Consider the following 22038-nt stretch of genomic DNA (forward strand, 5'->3'; position numbering starts at 1 on the left):
GGGGTTGTATGTTCAAAAATCCTTTCTTAACGGATGTTAACGTCATAATAGCTATCTGCATGCCAAATTTCAGCTCGATCGGTGCAGTGGTTTGAGCTGTGCGTTGATAGATCAGTCAGTCAGTCACCTTTTACTTTTGCATATTTAGACGACTCACACAATATTGTCGTTTGTTGCAGACCTACTCCGGGCTCTTCTGTGTGGTGGTCAACCCATACAAGAAGCTGCCCATCTACACGGAGGCGATCATGGAGCGGTACAAAGGCATCAAGCGACACGAGCTGCCGCCGCACGTGTTCGCCATCACAGACACGGCGTATCGGAGCATGTTACAAGGTATACCACTTATACCTAATATCACCTTCTTCTTCCTCCTTACCTTATCCCACGCTACGTGGGGTCGGCACAACATGTCTTCTTCTTCCACTCCTGTCATCCGTCAACGTATTATCCACCCCTTTTACACGCATATCCTCTTTCACGCAATCCATCTACCTTTTCTTTGGTCGTTCTTTCCTCTTTTTCCTTCCACATGAATATTTAACATTCTTCTAGTGACACGGCTTATATGACCGGCCCCTTACCCCTTATCTTTTCTACCACTGGCCAAACAAGTTAATCATGGTTTAGTTAACATTCCTTTGTATCTCTCCTTTTTGAAAAACGCGTATGTCATCTGCCAAAAATCCCTTTTTACATTATAAATGTTTAACTTAATGGGGGTTAAAGTGAAATTGGGTCTTAGGCTCGGTTAATTCAGACCGTTTATTATCGTTACAATATTGAATATACATTCATTAAAATGGTTTTCTTTGACATTGGGGCAGATTCTCTTGTACACAATCTCTAAACTAAACTAAATTAACAGTAGACCTGTTAATTTAGTTTAGTTTAGAGATTGTCTAGTGCTATCATTTTCCGCAAGCAACATTATGAAAGGGATAGCAATAGATTTATATGAGCCATTTTGGTTTAGTTTAGAGATTGTGTACAACGGAATTAGCCACATTTTGTTCTGTAACGCCATGTTTAACGGTTCCGTGCTTGTAAAACTGAAGCAACCCCGCCTTACTGTTCTACGTTTTAGCACTGTTTTAAACTTTTAGTGCACTCGACACATCAGATCCTGTTGAGAATATCTCGTTTCCTGATAAGTTTTAACGACTAAAAGCTAACCCAGTGAGGGCGAGCGCGCGTACCCCGATTGTCATTTCAACCTGTCGTGGACTATAGTATAGTTAGTCGTACGCGGATAGTTGAAGTAATTTAGAGTCGAGATGCACCTGGTTGCATCATTAGTATGTATGGTGTAACTTCCTACTTGTAAGTCTTGTAATCTTCGCATTACGAAAGGTAAACAACTAGACAGTGGGCGTTTTCCATCGCCCGGCGTGTTAATAGGCTGGGCTAGTGATGCGCCTTAATGAGACCAATCGATACAACTTATCGACTATCTTAACCGATTATTAAAATTATCTCAAAAAATACTATAAATACAATTTATGAAATATAACATCGATGCTAACTTATCGAGAAATTACAGTATGGAAAAATGTCTTATTTAAAGAACGTAGACAAATTTTTAAGCGCTACTGGTGTTTTGAGTAGGTTATCAAAAGAACATAATATTTAGTCTATATTTACTTAGCTCTTTTTTATAATCCTTGGTGAATTAATTATATTATTACTTAATTATATTAACTTATGGGTAACATTAATATTAATTGGTCCCGATATTCTATTGATTACAATGTAAAAATGCGTTGAAAGACTCCGATGTCTGTAATTAATTGTGAACTATTTGAGGTCAATTGCTGTAACACTACGATAACGATGCTTAATTGTTAATGAGCTCAATAAATAGTGATAGGCAAATGGCATACATATCTATGTTTAATTAAATATGTTTACATAGTATTAATTTCCAATTAAAAACCATTTAAGTACATAAAAATATATTTATGTAACAGAATTTTCATATTTTTCATCAAAAAATTAATTAAATTAAATTAAAACAAATTAAATTTTAACAATTATTACATTTAAACAAATAGTGCAAGGATGTGTTTTTATTTATTTTAAAAACCATTATAATACAAATTAATAATAAAAAACTTCTTAACAAATTATTAAGGTTAAATATAGGTTGAGTCGTTACTCTTTCACGTTTCCGTTACTATACTTTAGTTTAGTAGTAGGCTAGTTACCACCCTACCAGCAAAGCCGTGCCGCCAAGTGATTTAGCGTTCCGGCACGATGGCCTGTAGAGACCAAAGGTGTATGGGTTTAGTAAAGACTGCCATACTCCTTCCAGGTTAGCCCGCTTCCATCTTAGACTACATCATCACTTATCAGCAGGTGAGATTGCAGTCAAGGGTTTTTTTTTAAGGTTAGGATTCTATTTTGGCGGCTCCTACCTCTGACATAATGTCAGAGACATTTCAGTCAAGGGTTAACATGTATGGGAATCTAATCTAATCTAAATCAGCCTGTGCTGTCCCACGTCTGGGCAAAGGCCTCCCTCCGATCCCTCCACAATTTTCTATTTCGTGCCTCTTCAGGCCACGTAACTGTAAATTTATCTAATTCATCACGCCAACGTCGCCTCGGCCGACCACGCTGGCGTTGATGATTCTGGGGCGTCCAAAAAGGGGATAAAAAATAAAAAAGTCGCGGGTGGTAATATTTTAAGATTTTATCGATAGTAAGTACCTTGGCCATCTCTAATTAGGTGATACATAGTATATACGCGACAAGTTGGAAGAAGGCAATTTGTCTAATTGTACACTAATGGCGGGTGCCCAGGCGACGCGACGGGGAACGATTCACTTCACCACACCATACAAAAGATAATTATAAACTCGGAAGCTCTAAACATTAATAACAACCCTAGTGGTCATAAATAAACGTAACATTGTAACCTACTAGTAGGTACATATTAAATACCGCAAACTTTGGGCGTAGAAAAAATTCCTTGGATTATATTATTCTAACACTAGCCGCCCCGACGAACTTCGTACCGCCTAACAGTCGATTCTTTTTCAGACAATTTTTAAATTTTTCTCTCTGTAAGAAACATCCTCGTACTTCAAGGAATCTAAATATATAAAAGGCAAAGGTGACTGACTGACTGACTGATCTATCAACGCACAGCTCAAACTACTGGACGGATCGGGCTGAAATTTGGCATGCAGATAGCTTTTATGACGTGGATGCCTACGAAAGGATTTGTGAAAATTCAACCCCTAAGGGGTGAAATAGGGGTTTAAAATTTGTGTAGTCCACGCGGACGAAGTCGCGAGCATAAGCTAGTATTATTAAAAAAGAATCAGCAACACATTCAGTGATTCATTTTTATATATACGTATAGATATTTCATAGAAGCAGATGTTCATTCTATGTACATAGAACCAAAAGCTTAATTTGCTATTATGCACTGAAACAGGCTTGTATAACATGCAGTATGCGACATGCACCGCCCGCCCTTCCACTGCTAAATATGCAGGAAAAGCCAACCACCAAGCAAGCAATATGCACCACCATCACGCAACAATACACAAATCCACCAAAACATACTCGACGCACGCACGACTCTGATGGCGCTAGCCCGCACGTGCGCACCCACAACAACTGTAGGTACCCGTAGTACAAGATTTTACGTCTCACCAAACCAAACCAAATTCGAGAGTCGAAATACTTCCGCGTTACAGTAAACTGGATCTTAAATGCCTTGTTTTAAAGCTCTAAGTTTGTCTACACTTCTACAGCCAGCGCTCCAAGCGGAAACATTGCGAAATTAAATATAAATAAATAAATAATAAATAAATGTTTTATTTGCAAAATTGTGGGCATAACAAGTTAACAATAACACAACAGTCCCTTACACAATCGACTGTCACCGACAGTGTGCAAATATTTAGCTTGAATTTAATATTAACATAATTATACATTTATAATAGAAATCGAAAACTTTAGTCACTTAATTATACTCGTATATAATGTCAAACAGTATAATTAAAATCAGTGGCATTGAATGTTTGACTTCAATTCAAGGCTCTTTAGGTCCATTTTACTTCGATGTTATTGTGTTTCGACTCTCGAATTCTAGCAACGTTTTGTGAGACGTAAAATCTTATACTACGGGCACAGGGATACGTATCTTTAAACTCTTTTAGCGTTTAAACTACCGTGAGTGATTTCCATTATAAATACTATCTGTCCCGGCTTACTCACGTGTGTAGTCGACGTTAGCCCGACTAGTTTCGAACCCATCCGGGGTCCTTTTTCAAGGGAGTCCGTCCGCGCACGCGCCGCGGTTTTGACTGCGGGACGCACGTGCCGCTGCCCGTAGAGCCCGTTGTGAGGGTGCGGCGCGTGCGCGGACGGACTCCCTTGAAAAAGGACCCCGGATGGGTTCGAAACTAGTCGGGCTAACGTCGACTACACACGTGAGTAAGCCGGGACAGATAGTATTTATCTTTAAACTCAGTATAATTTTTATATTGATTGTTTCCAGACCGAGAAGACCAGTCCATCCTCTGTACGGGAGAGTCGGGCGCGGGCAAAACAGAAAACACCAAAAAGGTGATACAATACCTCGCGTACGTCGCCGCATCCAAACCCAAAGGCTCTGGCGCGGTAAGTTCACATATAAAGCGGATTTAACCAGACACAGGTACTGATTCTGAGCACAACCTAATTTTAGAGTATTCGCATAATTAGGGTTCCGTACCTCAAAAGGAAAAACGGAACCCTTATAGGATCACTTTGTTGTCTGTCTGTCTGACCGTCTGTCTGTCAAGAAACCTACAGGGTACTTCCCGTTGACCTAGAATCATGAAATTTGGCAGGTAGGTAGATCTTATAGCTGACATTTGGGGAACAATCTGAAAATCGTGAATTTAGGCTTAGATCACACAAAAAAAAAATTGTGGTCATGAACTAATAATTACTATTTTCAACTTTCGAAGTGAGTGACTATATCAAGTGGGGTATCATATGAAAGGTCTTCACCTGTAAATTCTAAAAAAGATTTTTGTTTATTTTTATGCATCATAGTTTTTGAATTATCGTGCAAAATGTCGAAAAAATACGGCTGTAGTACGGAACCCTCATTGCGCGAGCCTGACTCGCACTTGGCCGGTTTTTTTCTTACTACAACTATTTCTTTATTTCTTTGAAGTCTTTGAATGACACCAGAATAATATGTTTAGGAAGTTGTAACTTATGATTATTTTTGTTTTAACAAAGCGCTGTCAACATCACTTGTTCGATTATAGGATCCGGGCGATCCGGGTAAGATTGTGTTTTCCCTGAACATCGCAATACCTATTATAGTCCGTACTGAATAAGTTCTCACGCGCCATTTTAACTCTATGAGTCAACTGACATATCAAAAGTATGGTTCACTTTTAAAAACTAAATATACATATAAAAGGAAAAGGTGACTGATTGACTGACTGACTGACTGACTGACTGATCTATCAACGCACGCGTCGTGGACATTCGATAAGAAAGGATTTTTGAAAATTCAACTCCTAAGGGGGTAAAATAGGGGTTTGAAATTTGTGTAGTCCACGCGGACGAAGTCGCGGGAATAAGCTAGTAAGGACTAAAATCGTACTTTCGACATCAGTGACACATTAAGTTATGTAAAAATGCCGACTCATTTTTAGAACAGTACATCAAGGAAAAAACATTTATATTAAGTAATAAGGAAATCGTTATTAATTTGTAAACTTCATTAAAAATTAAAATGGATTAGTAAATGTTTTGTGAGGTTGTCCTTTTAGGTCATTTTCATTAGGTACGCTAGATAGACGTACTATTTGCTAAGTAATGGTTAGAACTTAGGATGTATGGTCAATGGTACTTAAAGCATTATGTCAGCATAATATAAGCATTAAAATATAATAAACTAGCTGCCCTGGCGAACTTCGTTCCGCCTAACAGTCGATTCAAATTTTTAAAAAAATTTATCTCCGTAAGAACCATCCTCGTACTTCAAGGAATATTGTAAAAAAATAATTAGCGACATCGGTTCAGCTGTTCTCGAGATTTGCGATCAGCAACACATTCAGCGATTCATCTATACTATTAATTATAAAGAGTTAAGTTTGTTGAAGAGTGAAGTTAATGTCGTTTAGTTTGTTTGTAGGGGGTAATCTCTGGAACTACTGAACCGATTTTAAAAATTCTTTCACCAGTAGAAAGCTACATTATTCCTGAGTGACATAGGCTATACGGGATCTTTAAAAGCCTAAATCTACGCGGGCGAAGCCGCGGGGATCAGCTAGTTTTTATATATAGAGATTATACGAAAAACTTTTATTTAGTGGTGATTTTCATAAAATTTACTTGCCACGAATTCCACTTTTCTTTATACTAGTTTAATATCCTCCACACATCTCCGTTGACCTTTCTTCACCATGTAATGCACGTATGTGCACACTTTGTAATATATTTTCTCTATTTTCTATCTTCCTGCAACCGGGACCTTCGACAACAGGGACCTACGCCACAATTGATAATAGTAAGTGAAAAACATTATTACAGACAAATAACCCATCAAAAATGTTCATCTCATCATAACTCGCCCATTAATTTTAAGAGGAGAATTTCTAAAAACCATTGAACATCAAAAACTATACATTCTCTCAAAATTAAAATATATTATATTAATCAATAATATAATCTATGTTTTATTTTTAAATCAATATATTTATGTTTTATAGTCCAAGCTTTCGATGTTGTAAAATATTGTGTGAATCTTATGGCATCAATTAATCAAGTATTGTGCAGGTACTCGTACATAGCTCGCGCCAAACTTTTAGTTCAGTCTGAACATGAGTCAACAATATTATTACATATTGTGCAGCCTTCTCCAATAATATCTCTATCCGTACAAAATGACTTCTCACGCGCCATTTTAACTCGATGGGTCAACTGTCATGTCAACAGTACGATTCACTTTTAAAACAAGGACTGAAGTCGTACTTTTGACATGACATTTGATACATAAAGTTAAAATGGCGTGTGAGAACGCATTTTTACGCGTTATACTCGAATTTTCAGACCTACCTAAAACTTTGACGGATGTATTCCAGCAGTACACGTCACTAAAGTTGAAAATGAAAGCGGGACATATTAAGATATATGCTTGTTTCATCTCTTGTACTGAAATTAAAATTATATTGCGCTGTATCAACTTCTTTGGGAGGAGCAGAAAATATCGTCATAAGATGAAACTAAGAAGTGAGGATAGACTTTGTACAGAAGGGGCGAATTCGCCGCGAATCATTTCGCGCTTATATGTGGATACGTTACGTCCAGGAAAAGCGTGAAACGCGCGAGCATTCATGCCGCCCCATTTACCTATGTTACTATTTACTAAGTACATAGGTATGTTAACTCGCTCTGAAGTTCGCGCTTAAATTGCACGCAAACAAGTAGTCTCTAGCAAGGAAAATAAAAAAAATTGTCTTGGTCTCAGAGTATAACAATATGCTTGGTCTCTCTAGTATCACGACTAGCGCAAGTCGAGGATCTAGCGTTCCATACGCAATTTAAAGATGTATTGGCGCCCAGTACCTCTCAACTCGTTTATGATTTCGCGCGAAACGATTCGCGGTGAATTTGGCTTTTTGGAAAAAGTCTTACAGCCGCACTCAGAGTCGCTTAATCGTTACTTAAGTTTAGTTAAACGAGACAGAGCTATATCTCTCACATAAATCTGTCTCGTTTTAACTCAATCTTAAGTAACGATTAGCGACTCTGAGTGCGGCTGTTAAAGTCCCGGTTCGAACAAAAATTGAAGCTGCGTTAGTGTCGAGTTATACATATCAAAGAAGGTGGCGAAGCGATCATATATTTGAATATGCCCGCGAAGCCCAAGAAGAATTAGCACAGTATACCCTGTATTTCAACTTTCGTGACGCGCACTTTTCTGCTAAGCTTTCATGTTCATGCGCTAACGCCGCTAGCTCTTTCGCTTTCTGAATCTCCACTTTAACTAGTGAATTCATTTCACGCTGCCCCTTTTTCCGATCACAGAGCAATGGACCGACTTATGGGACTTTTGAGGTAAAAGGCTTCATAACAATCAAAAATTAGGTGTCTTTTTCACTCTTCTATTCATTAATAGAGCTCTAAATATTTCAGTAAAGTAGACTAGACAAGACAGTAAATTTGATTTTAATTTTGTATCGTTTTAACATCAAATTACAAAAATGCATGGCCACTAGTAACAATATATATTATATTGTAGTTTGATGAGTAATGTAAAAAAGAGTGATACAATTCAAATTAGGTCCTTAAAGAGTACTACTCTTTAAGGACCTAATTTCTCCTCACAGTAGTAAAATTGGTTGGTCATCATCCAAGAAATCGTCTACTTATATCATTCGATATCATCCGATACTAATACTACTAATATTAATTATGTGTAGTATATTCTCCATCCTTAATTAGCTACCTGAAATACTATAGAGATTTGATTAATTTTTTAATATATCATTTTTTAATTTGGTGACTCTTGCAGGGTGAATTAGAGCAACAGCTACTACAGGCGAATCCCATTCTAGAAGCGTTCGGTAACGCGAAAACAGTCAAAAACGACAACTCATCTCGATTCGTAAGTGAAAACCAAAATATTTAGATTTGCAATTTAAAATACATAATGCTACTGATTCTGATCGCAACTAAATTTTATAGTATTCGCATCTTTTTCTTACCAATGTAATAACAAAAGGACAGACAGACTTAATTAAAACTGTCAAACTTCGTGACATTCATTTACCGTCCTTTTTTAACAATACATATTAAAAAGAAAAAGATTCAGCTACTCTAAATTTAGTTCAGAGAAAAACATCAGAATCGACGCAAATACCTTCGTTTTGCTTAATGCTATTTTATTTATTTTTTATTTGTACCAGAAACATTTACAATAAAGAGAAAAATGTTAATTTTAGGGCAAATTCATAAGAATAAACTTCGACGCGTCCGGATACATCGCCGGCGCGAACATAGAAACGTACTTACTCGAGAAATCGAGAGCCATCAGACAAGCGAAAGACGAGCGGACATTCCACATATTCTACCAGCTCCTATCAGGAGCGACGGCGCAACAGAAGGCTGAATACGTCCTAGAAGACCCAAAAAGTTACCCATTCCTCTCGAATGCGGCGTTACCAGTACCAGGCATCGATGACGCGGCAGAGTTCCAGGCCACGATCAAATCCATGAACATCATGGGAATGAACAACGAGGACTTCAACTCGATCTTCAGAATAGTCTCTGCAGTGCTTCTATTCGGCTCGATGCAGTTCAAGCAGGAGAGAAATTCGGATCAGGCCACGCTACCTGATAACACTGTGGCGCAGAAAATTGCACACTTGCTTGGTAAGACTACTTTAGATTGTTAATTAATTCTTCTTCTGGTAGTGCCGTCTTCTATCGCAGGTTGGCAACCATTAGGGCTATCTGCACCTTGGAGGCTGCTGCGTGGAATAAAGATCTGGTACTCTTGCCGTACCATTGGCGTAAATTTTTAACCACGATGTTCTTTGGCCGGCTATTTTCCCCTGAATTATGAGCTGCAAGAAGTCGTATTTGATGTTTCTCATAATATGGCCAAAGTACTCCAACTTCCGCACTTTTACGATTTTCAGGATTTTCAGATCTTCACTTAGTAGTGCAGTTGCATTCTTGACACGTTGTACCCAAAAGATTCTCAACATTCTTCTATAAATCCACATTTCGAAAGTTAGTTAGTTAAGAAATTAATTAATAAACATTAAATTACATACTATTTATTGTTTCTTTTTCCAGGTCTTTCTGTAACAGAAATGACGAAAGCATTCTTGAAACCCAGAATAAAAGTGGGCCGGGACTTTGTAACGAAAGCACAAACCAAGGAACAGGTAGAGTTCTCAGCAGAGGCGATAGGCAAAGCCTGCTACGAGCGTCTGTTCAGATGGCTCGTCAACAGGATCAACAGATCGCTCGACAGAACGAAGAGACAAGGTGCGTCTTTCATAGGAATCCTCGATATGGCAGGTTTCGAAATCTTCGAACTGAACTCCTTCGAACAACTCTGCATTAACTACACAAACGAGAAGCTTCAACAACTCTTCAATCACACGATGTTCATCCTGGAGCAGGAAGAGTACCAGAGGGAAGGAATCGAGTGGAAGTTTATCGACTTCGGCTTAGATTTGCAGCCAACCATCGACCTCATCGACAAACCGATGGGTATCATGGCGCTGCTGGATGAGGAGTGTTGGTTCCCCAAAGCCACGGATAAGACTTTCGTGGAGAAACTTGTCGCGTCCCACTCCGTCCACCCCAAGTTTATGAAGACTGACTTCCGTGGCGTCGCAGACTTCGCTATCATTCACTACGCTGGCAAAGTCGACTATTCCGCTGAAAAATGGCTGATGAAGAACATGGACCCTCTCAACGAAAACGTCGTATCATGTCTCCAGTCTTCGCAAGATCCATTCGTGTGCCATATTTGGAAAGACGCCGAAATCGTTGGCATGGCACAGCAAGCCTTGACAGACACGCAATTCGGTGCCAGAACGAGGAAGGGAATGTTCAGAACTGTGTCCCAATTATACAAGGAGCAATTGACAAAGTTGATGGCAACGTTAAGGAATACAAACCCGAATTTCGTCAGATGTATCATTCCCAATCACGAGAAGAAGGCTGGTAAAATTGAGGCGCCTTTGGTTCTAGATCAGCTTCGTTGCAATGGTGTGCTCGAAGGTATCAGGATTTGCAGGCAGGGCTTCCCGAACAGGATACCCTTCCAGGAGTTCAGACAGCGTTACGAACTGCTCACACCGAATATCATAACTCCTAAAGGGTTCATGGATGGGAAGAAAGCCTGCGAGCAGATGATCAAGGCTTTGGAGCTCGACCACAACTTGTATTGCGTTGGACAGTCCAAGATCTTCTTCAGAGCTGGTGTGTTGGCGCATTTGGAAGAGGAGAGAGATTACAAGATCACGGATTTGATCGTGAACTTCCAGGCCTTCTGTCGAGGATACCTGGCCAGGAGAAACTACCAGAAGAGGTTGCAGCAGTTGAACGCGATCAGAATAATCCAGAGGAATTGTGCCGCATACCTGAAGCTGAGAAATTGGCAATGGTGGAGACTTTATATTAAGGTGAGATCCTCTATTTTTTTTAAACTCATTATAGGTGCACGCTTGAGCACGATCACACCTGATGGGAAGTGAGGATGTGGCCTAAGATGGGACGCGTTTGCCTAGAAGGTGCTTATTCATTCTTGTTTTTAAGATACCCAAACTATAATTGGCAGGACACTGATTTCGGAAGAGTATTCCAGACCCTAGCCATGCGCATGAGCGTTAACCATTTTCAGTCACCAGCCAATCACAAACATGAATTCAAAAAACATTCGAAAATGTTTTCAAAAAACGTTCGAAATTTAATTGGATAACATAGTTTCGCTTATCGACTATACTATTGTAACTTCTTTTCATAATTAATATATATTTTATTTATTTTTATCAAAGAAGTAATTAAACTATTAATAAACTTAAATCTAAAAAAAACAACATTAAATTAAAACTAAAATAAATTAAATTAAAACTTAAATAAATTAAATTAAATCTAAAAACTTCTTTTCGTGGATCGAGTATATTAATATTAGGAATTCCAAGTATAAAATCCTAACGTATAGCTCATTGTTTAGAAAACATTCCAGCGCGATATTATTATAGAAATTTCTATTATAATAGCAATGAGTAGATAGGGTATTGTACGTGGGTCGTCACGTTATATCCAACTTGTCTTTGTTATGAGATCCTTTCTTATTGAACGGGTGTTATAATTGTAAGTAACGGGTAATATTTTTTCAAAAATCATAAATATCGAAACGTATTTGCTTTTTAATGAGCTTGCTTAGAGACCGCCACTCTGGCGAAATTGAGGACATTTCCCGTCTTTGCTGCATCAAATCCCGGGTCTCGCTAGAGATCTTGGATGAGAAGGTTTTTCTTTTTTCGGCAAAATTTACCACCATATTTCACATAAAAATGAGAAATGAGGAGATCCATAGAAGAACCAGAGTGACAAACGTAGCTCAAGGGGTCGCGGGCGTATGATAGTCCCTACAAGAGACCTATGGAGTTATTTGATTTCCCGGGATGAAAAGTATCCTATATCCGTTCCCGGGATGCATAAGCTATCTTTGTACCAAATTTGGTTAAAACCATTTAGAGTTGGGCCTTTAAAAATCCCGCGAGAATCCCCCCTTTGATTTTTTGGGACAAAAATTTAACGAACTGCCGAATGCGAGAGGAAGGAGGAAAAGAATACCCGGCTGAGTTTTTGTGGACTCTTCTCAGACTTTGGCGCGTTTGGAACCCTCGTAGCTTTAGTTTTAAGTACGTTATATAATTATCACCATCAGTAAGCATGTTACCTATGCTGAATAAATAATTTGACTTTGACTTTGACGGAAGACTTTTTCTACAACCGCACCGCGCGCCACCGTAAGCAATTTCACCTTCACCACCTGGGTGTCTGGTGCACTTCGACCGTGCATTGTGCCAGATCCTTCTTCCCACGCACATGCAACCTGCGGAATTGGCTCCCATCGACGGTGTTCCCACTAGATTACAACATGGGGTTATTCAAGAGGCGGACCAACAAATTTCTAAAAGGCCGGCAACACTTCGGCAGTTCCTCTGGTGCTGCATTTGTTCATGGGCGACGGTGATCACTTAACATCAGGTGACCCGCCTGCTCGTTTGCTCGCTATCCCTATTAAAAAAAAGACATCCGACAAATCTCTTGAGCCTCAATAGCTCAACGGGTAAAGGAGTGGACTGAAAACCGATAGGTCGACGGTTCAAACCCCGCCCGTTGCACTTTTGTCGTACCTACTCTTAGCACAAACTTGACGCTTAGTTGGAGAGGAAAGGGGAAAATTAGTCATTTAACATGGCTAATATTCTTTAAAAAAAATCTTGCAATTGTATTGAATGTAGCAAATTCTATGTATTCCAGGTGAAACCTCTGCTAGAAGTAACGAAACAAGAGGAGAAGTTGACGCAGAAGGAAGACGAGCTGAGGCAGATCAGGGAGTGCCTGGACACACACATGAAGCGCTGCCAGGAGTACGAGGCCAGGTACCAGCAGGTCAACGCTGAGAAGATACAGCTGCAGGAGCAGTTGCAGGTCAGTTCCAGAACAGTCAAAGTATCTGTTATCATATCACTCAAATATGATAGAAGCGCAATTGTTATGCATCTTAAATATATAAATGGAAACAATTGATAGATCAGTCAGTCAGTCACCTTTTCCTTTTATATATTTAGGAATGACACACTTTTTAAACCTTCGTGGTTTTTTGCTGTGTCTAAATTGGATTTGGTTTGTTAAACATTCTCTATGTTGGTAATTAAAAAATTTTTTACAAAAAAAATAAAAACCGACTTCGTTACACAAACACTAAAAATTGTAAAATAATTTAATTTATTACCGAATATATTATGTATACAAGAGTTAATATAGTTCCATAATAATACTTTTTGGTGCCGGTGCCAATTAGCTTTAGCTGCGCGAATCGTCTAGACTTCATATTTTTATGGGACTCCACAATGGCACCTCATTGGCACCGACCCCAAAAAATATTATTATGGAAATATATCAACTCTTGTATACATAATATATTCGGTAATAAATTAAATTATTTTTCAATTTTTAGTGTTTGTGTAACGAAGTCGGTTTTTATTTTTTTTGTAAAAAATTTTTATTTCACAATTTTTAGTGGCTCCATGGAATTATGCTATGACTGGTTAAAAATCTACTGTTTACTAAGCTATTACACTGATCGCGAGCAATTTAATCTTATCCGTTGAGGAGTTCCAGTATCTATCTTCGAAGATGTTCATCAGATCTTCACCAAATTTAAATGGAACCAACTTTAAAGTATACCCTTTCAAACAAAAAAAGAATTTTCAAAATCGGTCCAGGCGTTTTCGAGTAATCGGGGAACATACATAAAAAATAAAAAAAAATAAAAAAAAAAGATTCCGACGAATTGAGAACCTCCTCCTTTTTTTGAAGTCGGTTAAAAAAAAAGATCAAGATGACTCAATATAATTATATTTGTATATTCATTTTAGGCGGAGCTAGAGCTTTGTACGGAGGCGGAAGAGTGTCGCGCCAGAGCCGCAGCTCGGAAGCAGGAGCTGGAGGAGCTGCTGCACGACCTCGAGGGCCGCATCGAGGAGGAGGAGGAGCGCTGCAACGCGCTGCAGCAGGAGAAGAAACGGCTGCAGCTCAACATACAGGTGAGGAACAAGGACAATGAGGGGTTTCAGAAAAGGGGGACAAGAGATCACTGAGATGTCATGCCTAACCACAAAATCAGCCATCAAAGCCTTTTGACGTCTTCTGCTTCTTCTTCTTCACTCTGGGCTGGTTTCCGCACTTAAATGTGTCTGTTGTGCGTGCATCGCCCCTCCCCGCCGAAGTCTTCACTCCAGCCATCCAAGCTCGCTCCAGAAGCCAAATATACCGCCCAGGTTGCCGAGGGCTTCATGGAGTGAGGTTAGGGAACCCAAAGGGCGTTCGCGTTGTTCTGCTACGCCCGTGCACTCCAGGTGCACGTGCGTCGGCGTTTCACCGACCTCCATGCAGGCCCTGCACAGAGGACTGTCGGTGACACCTATAACGAAAACGTGTTTGTTTTGTGAACTAAGCCTTTTGACGTATGTACAAATGTTTTGACAGCGTCTGTTCATAGTATCAAAATATAAGAACTCTTATTGGCTGGCGAAACTCTCGCATAAGTGGCGCCAAATGGGTGCTTTGATTTTAAAAGAAACCCTAGCAGAATCTAGATGTCAAAAGTGTGATTTTTTTAAGGCATGACTTGAGATAATAGGGACAACCCTCCACCTCCCATGGCCCCACCAGCCTCTCGGTTATATGGGCCGAATCGCGGGAGGGCGCCCGTTCGGTACTTGCTCTTGGCATTTTCCCGGGGCGCCTTCTTGACTCCCTACAAATTATTTTGTCTCTTCCTTGTCCCTTATGCTCACTCTCCCCCCTTGGGGGCTAGACGTCACTAATACAGCTGTGATCCGCTGCTGCTCCTCCGTGGTGCCGTCCTGGCACCTGTACGCTCCGAGCTGATTCGCCTCTTATGCCAATGGTGCGCGAATTCCCGTAGCCGGTTGTAGTTCCCCGCCGATGAGACGAGGTCCGTGTAGAAGACCGGCCCCGCTTCCCCGCGTACGACTTGAGATAAGTCAGACCTTGTTTTGGAAGTAATGCATACTTTACTTTCGCCCTTATTTGAAACGACCGCCAAACAAAACAGTTGTTTTTAAGCCGCCATCTTGTATCGAGTTGTTTTAAAGTATCAAGTTGTTTTTACATAATCAAGGTGTTCACTAAGTAATCAGTGCATTGTTTTAATTACTATGACTCAATTTCAAAACTACTACATTCCAGGACTTTTTTATTTTTTTATGTTATAGTAATAATTACCACTTTAACAAATTCTTTAATTTTTTCAAAATCGGTTAAGCTAATGGGATGGTAAGAGAGAGAGATAGACAGATAGACACGCATTTGTGATATTTGTATAGATTAATGTTTTTTTTAAATGTATGTTTCGCTGGCTATCAGACACTTTGTATGACTTTGTATCGATTGATGTTAATACCCAAGTGGATTTATCTATGTACTGTTATTTGTTGTTTAGGACCTGGAAGAGCAGCTGGAAGAAGAGGAAGCGGCGCGGCAGAAGCTACAGCTGGAGCGAGTTCAGTGCGACTCCAAGATCAAGAAGCTAGAAGAAGAGCTTGCGCTTAGTGAGGACACCAACCAGAAACTGCTCAAGGAGAAGAAGGTATGTACCTAAATAAAAAAACCGGCCAAGTGCGAGTCAGGCTCGCATACTGAGGGTTCCGTACTACAGTCGTATTTTTTCGACATTTTGCACGATAATTCAAAAACTTTGATGCATTAAAATAAATAAAAATCTGTTTTAGAATGCACAGGTGAAGACCTTTCTTATGATACCCCACTTGATATAGTCATCTCACTTAGTAAATTGAAAATAGGTACTAATTATTAGTTCATGACCACAATTTTTTTTTTTTGTGTCATGTAACCACAAATTCACGGTCTTCAGATTTTTCCCCAAATGTCAGCTATAAGATCTACCTACCTGCCAAATTTCATGATTCTAGGTCAACGGTAAGTACCCTGTAGGTTTCTTGACAGACAGACAGACAACAAAGTGATCCTATAGGGGTTCCGTTTTTCCTTTTGAGGTACGGAACCCTAAAAAGCAGCGGGGTCTTCTCCGTTTGACCTAGGTCAAGACGGGGTACAGGCCTCGAGGCATGGCCTCCTTGTCTCGGCGTGGCGCGGGAAAGGACGTTTCTGCCTTCTTGGCTTAGGGCCTTGATTCCTTAACTGTGTGTCTGATCCAGGGTCCCCGTGCGATGGGATGGGTTCGCGGTATTGTCAGATTCAAGTTAAAATAAAAAAGTCAATTATCGAAGTCTATCTAGTGGCGCTATGATGCCTATGGATATCGCAAGTTGCTTACACTGTAGGATTAGTATAAAATTATACATCTCACCAGCGTTAATAGAATTTAATCATCGTGATTAACTGAAATGGATCTTAACTGGCTCGTTTTAAAGCTCAATTTCATCCATACATCTACAACCAGTGCTCTAAGCATTGTGAAATTGCTGTTTCGTAATTTTTAATTTGATTTCAAAAATTGTAATCTATTTTTTATTTCAGATATTAGAAGAGCGTGCAAACGATCTGTCTCAAGCGTTGGCAGAGGAGGAAGAAAAGGCCAAACATTTGAGCAAACTCAAAGCCAAGCAGGAGTCTGCTATTGCAGAACTGGAGGAAAAATTGCTAAAGGTAAAGTTATTCAACCATTTTCAATGACAAAAAAAAACTTGTATAAACCATTCTGAGCATAACTTTGAAATCCTTCTAAATGATTGCACATTATAAGTTCATTGAAACTATGTACTAAAATTTTTAAAGTTTTTTTAACTTTTCTGTTTGTGTATTTTTTTTTAATTTTTTTTTTCAAAAAGTGAATAAGTCCAAAAAAAATTCTTAAAGAACGGATCATTTTTATAATGATTAGATTTAATGTGAATATTTTATTTTTAAAAATTGTGTGGAAAAATCAACATCTATGTTTGGATATTTCGTAGGACCATCAACTGCGGCAAGAGGCAGACAGAGCGAAGAGAAAGCTAGAGACAGAGTTGCAGGATGTTAAAGAACAGCTTTCCGAGAGGAAGGTTCAGCTCGAGGAGTTGCAGATAGTATTGAGTAAGTTCACAAGTTTGGCAGAGATACAAAAACTATTGAGGCGTCGGTTATTCGACAAAAGCAAAGTATATAAAATACTATAGGACGCCCGCGACTTCGTCCGCGTGGATTTAGGTTTTTACAAATCCCGTGACAACTCTTTGATTTTCCGGGATAAATAGTAGCATATGTCCTTCCCCGGGATGTAAACTAACTCTGTACCCATCAAAATCGGTTAAACTGTTGGGCCGTGAAAAGCTAGCAGACAGACAGACACATTTATAATATTAGTATGGATTATGCTACCAGTTTACTATTTACTGCAGATGCTATTTTATCGTAAATATCGTAATAATACTTGTTTTCCTTTTTTTTCAGCAAAACGCGAGGAAGAACTAGCAGCCGCGATAAGCCGCGTGGATGAGGAGGGCGCTCAACGCGCCGCCGCACAGAAAGCCGCTCGCGAGGCCGAGGCGGCGCTAGCCGAGGCGCACGAGGACCTCGAGGTTGAAAGGGCTGCCAGGACCAAGGCAGAGAAGCTGAGGAGGGACCTCAACGAGGAATTGGAGGCGCTGAAGAGCGAATTACTGGACTCGTTGGACACAACTGCTGGTAAGTTTGCTTTTAACAAATCCGGTTCGAAGGACCATGTTGATTGTAAGGACAGCTACTAAGAGTTACTTTAATCTTGCTGGGGGCCTAAAGAACAATGTAAGCTGAGAAGTCGGGAGACCTGAATGAGGGGTTGGGGGCGCTGAAGAGCGCACAACAACAATAGAGCCTCAATAGCTCAACCGGTAAAGGAGTGGACTGAAAACCGAAAGGTCGACGGTTCAAACCCCGCCCGTTGCACTATTGTTGTACCTACTCCTAGCACAAGCTTGACGCTTAGTTGGAGAGGAAAGGGGAATACTAGTCATTTAACATGGCTAATATTCTTAAAAAAAAAAAAAAAACCCAAAAAAAAGTTACTAGGGTTACTTGGGCTAAAAGAACCGGACATGAAAGTGATGCTGAGATCTAAACTGGGAAGCCCAGGAGATTTAGTCTGCAGTGGTATTGATAATGTGACACGTCCCAATAGGGCTATTGGGATGTATTACAATACTTGCTGATGCCGGCGACTCCGTCCGCGTGGAATTAGGTATCTAAAAATCCCGTGGGAACTCATTGATTTTCCAGGATAAAAGGTAGCCTATATCACTCTCCCGGCCTTAAACTATACCCATGCAAAAAATCACGTCAATCCGTTGCTCCATTGCGCCGTGATTGAAGGACAAACCAATGAACCAACAAACAAACACACTTTCGCATTTATAATATGGGTACTGATGGATTGATGGATGCTTGTATGTGGGCTCCATGTGGTTCTAGAAACGCCATGCAATTTGTTTAATCGTCCAAGATGTGGTAAGCGGGATCCAGCATGCGGAACACTCCGCGCCACTATAAACAAAGTTTTTTTTTTAAATTGTGAGATAGGGAAACAGGTCTAGGTCGGAGCGCGCTTGCCTAGAAGATGCCTATTCACTCTTGCCTTGAAACTTGAAAGGTTTTCAAGTTATACTTGGCAGATAACACGGACGCCTAAGGGCATTCCACACCTTACGGCGATTACCTACGCACTGCATTTCCGTCATCCGTGAAAATACCAGCGATTATCTACGACATAGTATGTCATAAGCTAACATACAAAACAAAAAACCGGCCAAGTGCGAGTCAGGCTCGCGCAATGAGGGTTCCGTATTTTTCACGTACTCGGATCGGATGCAATGCGTAACCGCTCTAAGGGCCGGTTGTTTCAAACCATTGGTCTTCGTAAGATACGTTCGTTAAAATTTAACAGACGTAGACGAACTTTAACATCTGTTAATAACGCTTTATACTAGTAGATTGGATATGGACCACATAACTTAATAATTAATATTAATTTGTTGATTAATTCCAGCACAACAAGAACTCCGGTCGAAGAGAGAACAAGAAGTGGCGGTGCTAAAGAGAAGTCTGGAAGAGGAGGCGAGCGTCCACGAGGCGGCACTCGCCGAACATCGACACAAACACTCGCAAGAGTTGCAGTCGCTCAACGAGCAGCACGACCAGCTGAAGAAAACTAAAGCTGGTGAGTCCATTGTCATCTGTCTCTTTCTGAAGAGAAGTCTGGAAGAAGAGATTGGCGTCCACGAGTCAATTTCAATTATTGCATTTCCATAACTCATTACATCATATCAAGCATGTACAAAGTATTATGGATACCCAGTTTGGGTGTCGCAATTTGGTCCTTAGACCTTGGTAGGGAGACCGATATTATTATTTATTTTTATGTTCGTCGTTTAGGAAATCATTTACGGCATAGTAGCCCTTTTCTAATAAAAAGTTTTTTTAATATTTTGTTGAATTTATTTTCATTGTTTATGTTACGAATTTTGTCTGGTAAATTATTATATATCTGTATAGACATTACGTAGGGACTCGAGGTATGCAGTACTAATTTTGATTGCGGAAGGTTTGATTTATTTGCATGTCTTTCGGGAAATCGACGGGATTTGATTTCTTATTTTGTGTATAAGTGTATATTTCTTTTTACAAATTTGCATATTTCGAGGATATATATGGAAGGTAGGGTAAGAATTTTTAATTTTTTGAAATGAGGTGAACATGAGTCTGTAATTTTTATATTGACTAGTATGCGTATGCACTTTTTTTGTAGTATAAACAGATCATGGGCATTTGTGCTGTTTCCCCAGAGAATAACACCGTATCTCAAAAATGCGTAGCCATAAGCGTAATACGCGGCTAGTGCGGTTTTTAAGTTGGTAGTTCTTTTTAGTTCTCTGAGTCCATATATAAATTTAGATAGCTTTGTTTTTGTTTTTTCGATATGGCTCTTCCAATTTAAATTGCTGTCAATTTCAATGCCTAAAAATGTTAGCCTGTCAGTACATTCGATGTCCGTGTCATTAAAAGTATATTTAATATTTAATGATTCCTTTTGGTACGGTCGAAATTGGATTATTTTTGTTTTATTATAATTTATTTCTAATTTATGGTCAAAGTCTGCGCTGGCCGAAGTATTGTGGTATCTTCTCGACAGGCTGAAGTCTGTCGGGGTACGGGCCTTGGGGCCGAGATTGCTCGGACGGGTTCTCTCGGGTAGCTTGGCCACTTGGACTATTTGTTTCAGCCCCTTTTCCTTTACAGTGGGCTGAGGCCGCGCCTGTTCAGCATCTTAAGAGAGTTGAGTCTAGTAGACTGGTTGCGATGATATTAGGCCGTGATTAGCTACACTTGTAAGTTTCACTCACCTATAGTCCGCGACAGATTGAGATGGCAATCGGGTAATGAGGCGGGAGTGGCTCCTCACACCCGCACGTCACCCCCGCTCGCCCGCACCGGGCTAGCGGGCTGTGTGGGTGTGCGGGGCGTTCCCTCCTCCGATTGCTATTTCAAACTGTCGTGTACTATACGTAGCTTACGTAAGTAATTGACAACAAATTTACGAAGGATTAGTAAATTTGTAGTGAGTTAATCATGTAAGCTACTTACGTGAGTAAAACTTACAGATGAATCCGCGGCCTTGGGTATCACATCCAGGTTTTGGGGTGTCATGTCCAATCCTTACCTAACCTCTTTTATTATCATTTTTTTAATTTTATTACTGCCACAAAACAATTCTAAATTTAAAAAAAAAATGCACATTGACAAATTTAACAATCTATCAATACGTCAATCTTTTTGAAACTTGTCACATACAAAACCAACAACTTTTATGCGTTTTTTTACTAGAAATTTTTAATGTAGTTTTACTTTTAAATACTAAATGGCGAATATTAAGGAGCGTAAGCAGAAGAATGTAAAGTTCGGGTTGTCCAAGGACGATAGCTTTGAGGTTGAGAAGGCGGCTCCGCACGAGGAGGGTAGCGCGTTCAGTTCCACGCGCGACTACTGGCAGCATATGTGTAAGGCGACGCCTCCGGAACAGAAACAGGATTTGGAATATAAATGTTAGTTGTATAGAAGCAGGCGTTACTTTGCGGAAGTCCATGATATACAATGAACCAAAAGCTTAATTTGCTATAATCCGTTGAACAAGTCGAATCTGTATGATGCAACATGCAGCTTGCGAAATGCACCGCCCGCCCTCCCACTGCTAACCATGGCTTCAGCCGTGGTTAATTTATGTTTTACTGTAGTGGAAACTGCAAAAATTGTGTATTTTGCCTATTTCCACAGTATTATGTCTTACGGAGTCTTGCTATGGGGTAAAGCGGCAGATATTGGGAAAATATTCGTATTACAAAAAAGGGCAATACGTGCAATTTATAATTTAAAACCGCGCGATTCCCTACGGGAGATATTTAAGGAAATAGGTATTCTTACAGTAGCTTCCCAATATATTTACAATTATATAATTTTTGTACGACAAAACATTCACAGTTACAAAAAAATCAGTGATCTCCACGATAGGCAAACTAGAAACAAAAATAAGCTAGCTTACTCCTGCGCTCCGCCTCTGGAAGGTGCGAAAGTCATTTGTGGGAATGAGTGTAATATTTTATAATAAAATTCCACAAGCAATTTTAGACTTGCCTTTACACAAGTTTAAAAAATGTGTTAAAAGTATGCTCCTAAAAAAAGCATATTATACAGTCGCAGACTATGTAAATAAAAAAGCTTGGATTTGACTCGCTCCAGCAA

The 22038-nt window shown here is 39.7% G+C and overlaps 1 protein-coding gene across 3 annotated transcripts in view; it reads left to right on the forward strand.

Annotated features, from left to right (window-relative positions):
• Positions 1–22038, forward strand: part of LOC117987759 (myosin heavy chain, non-muscle-like) — a 121942-nt gene that overhangs the window by 78403 nt on the left and 21501 nt on the right. For 2 of the 3 annotated variants that reach the window (XM_069502794.1, XM_069502795.1), the window contains exons 2-15: positions 180–336; positions 4517–4638; positions 6509–6532; positions 8053–8082; positions 8540–8632; positions 8970–9399; positions 9829–11171; positions 13042–13212; positions 14163–14330; positions 15752–15898; positions 16810–16938; positions 17244–17364; positions 17722–17955; positions 19292–19462. In XM_069502794.1, the coding sequence (XP_069358895.1) occupies positions 180–336; positions 4517–4638; positions 6509–6532; positions 8053–8082; positions 8540–8632; positions 8970–9399; positions 9829–11171; positions 13042–13212; positions 14163–14330; positions 15752–15898; positions 16810–16938; positions 17244–17364; positions 17722–17955; positions 19292–19462 (3340 nt within the window). The remainder of the gene's footprint in view (positions 1–179; positions 337–4516; positions 4639–6508; positions 6533–8052; positions 8083–8539; positions 8633–8969; positions 9400–9828; positions 11172–13041; positions 13213–14162; positions 14331–15751; positions 15899–16809; positions 16939–17243; positions 17365–17721; positions 17956–19291; positions 19463–22038) is intronic. The other variant, XM_034974808.2, reaches the window with a different exon arrangement.

The sequence above is a fragment of the Maniola hyperantus genome, chromosome 13 (assembly GCF_902806685.2).
Source record: "Maniola hyperantus chromosome 13, iAphHyp1.2, whole genome shotgun sequence".
NCBI classification, from domain to species: domain Eukaryota; kingdom Metazoa; phylum Arthropoda; class Insecta; order Lepidoptera; family Nymphalidae; genus Maniola; species Maniola hyperantus.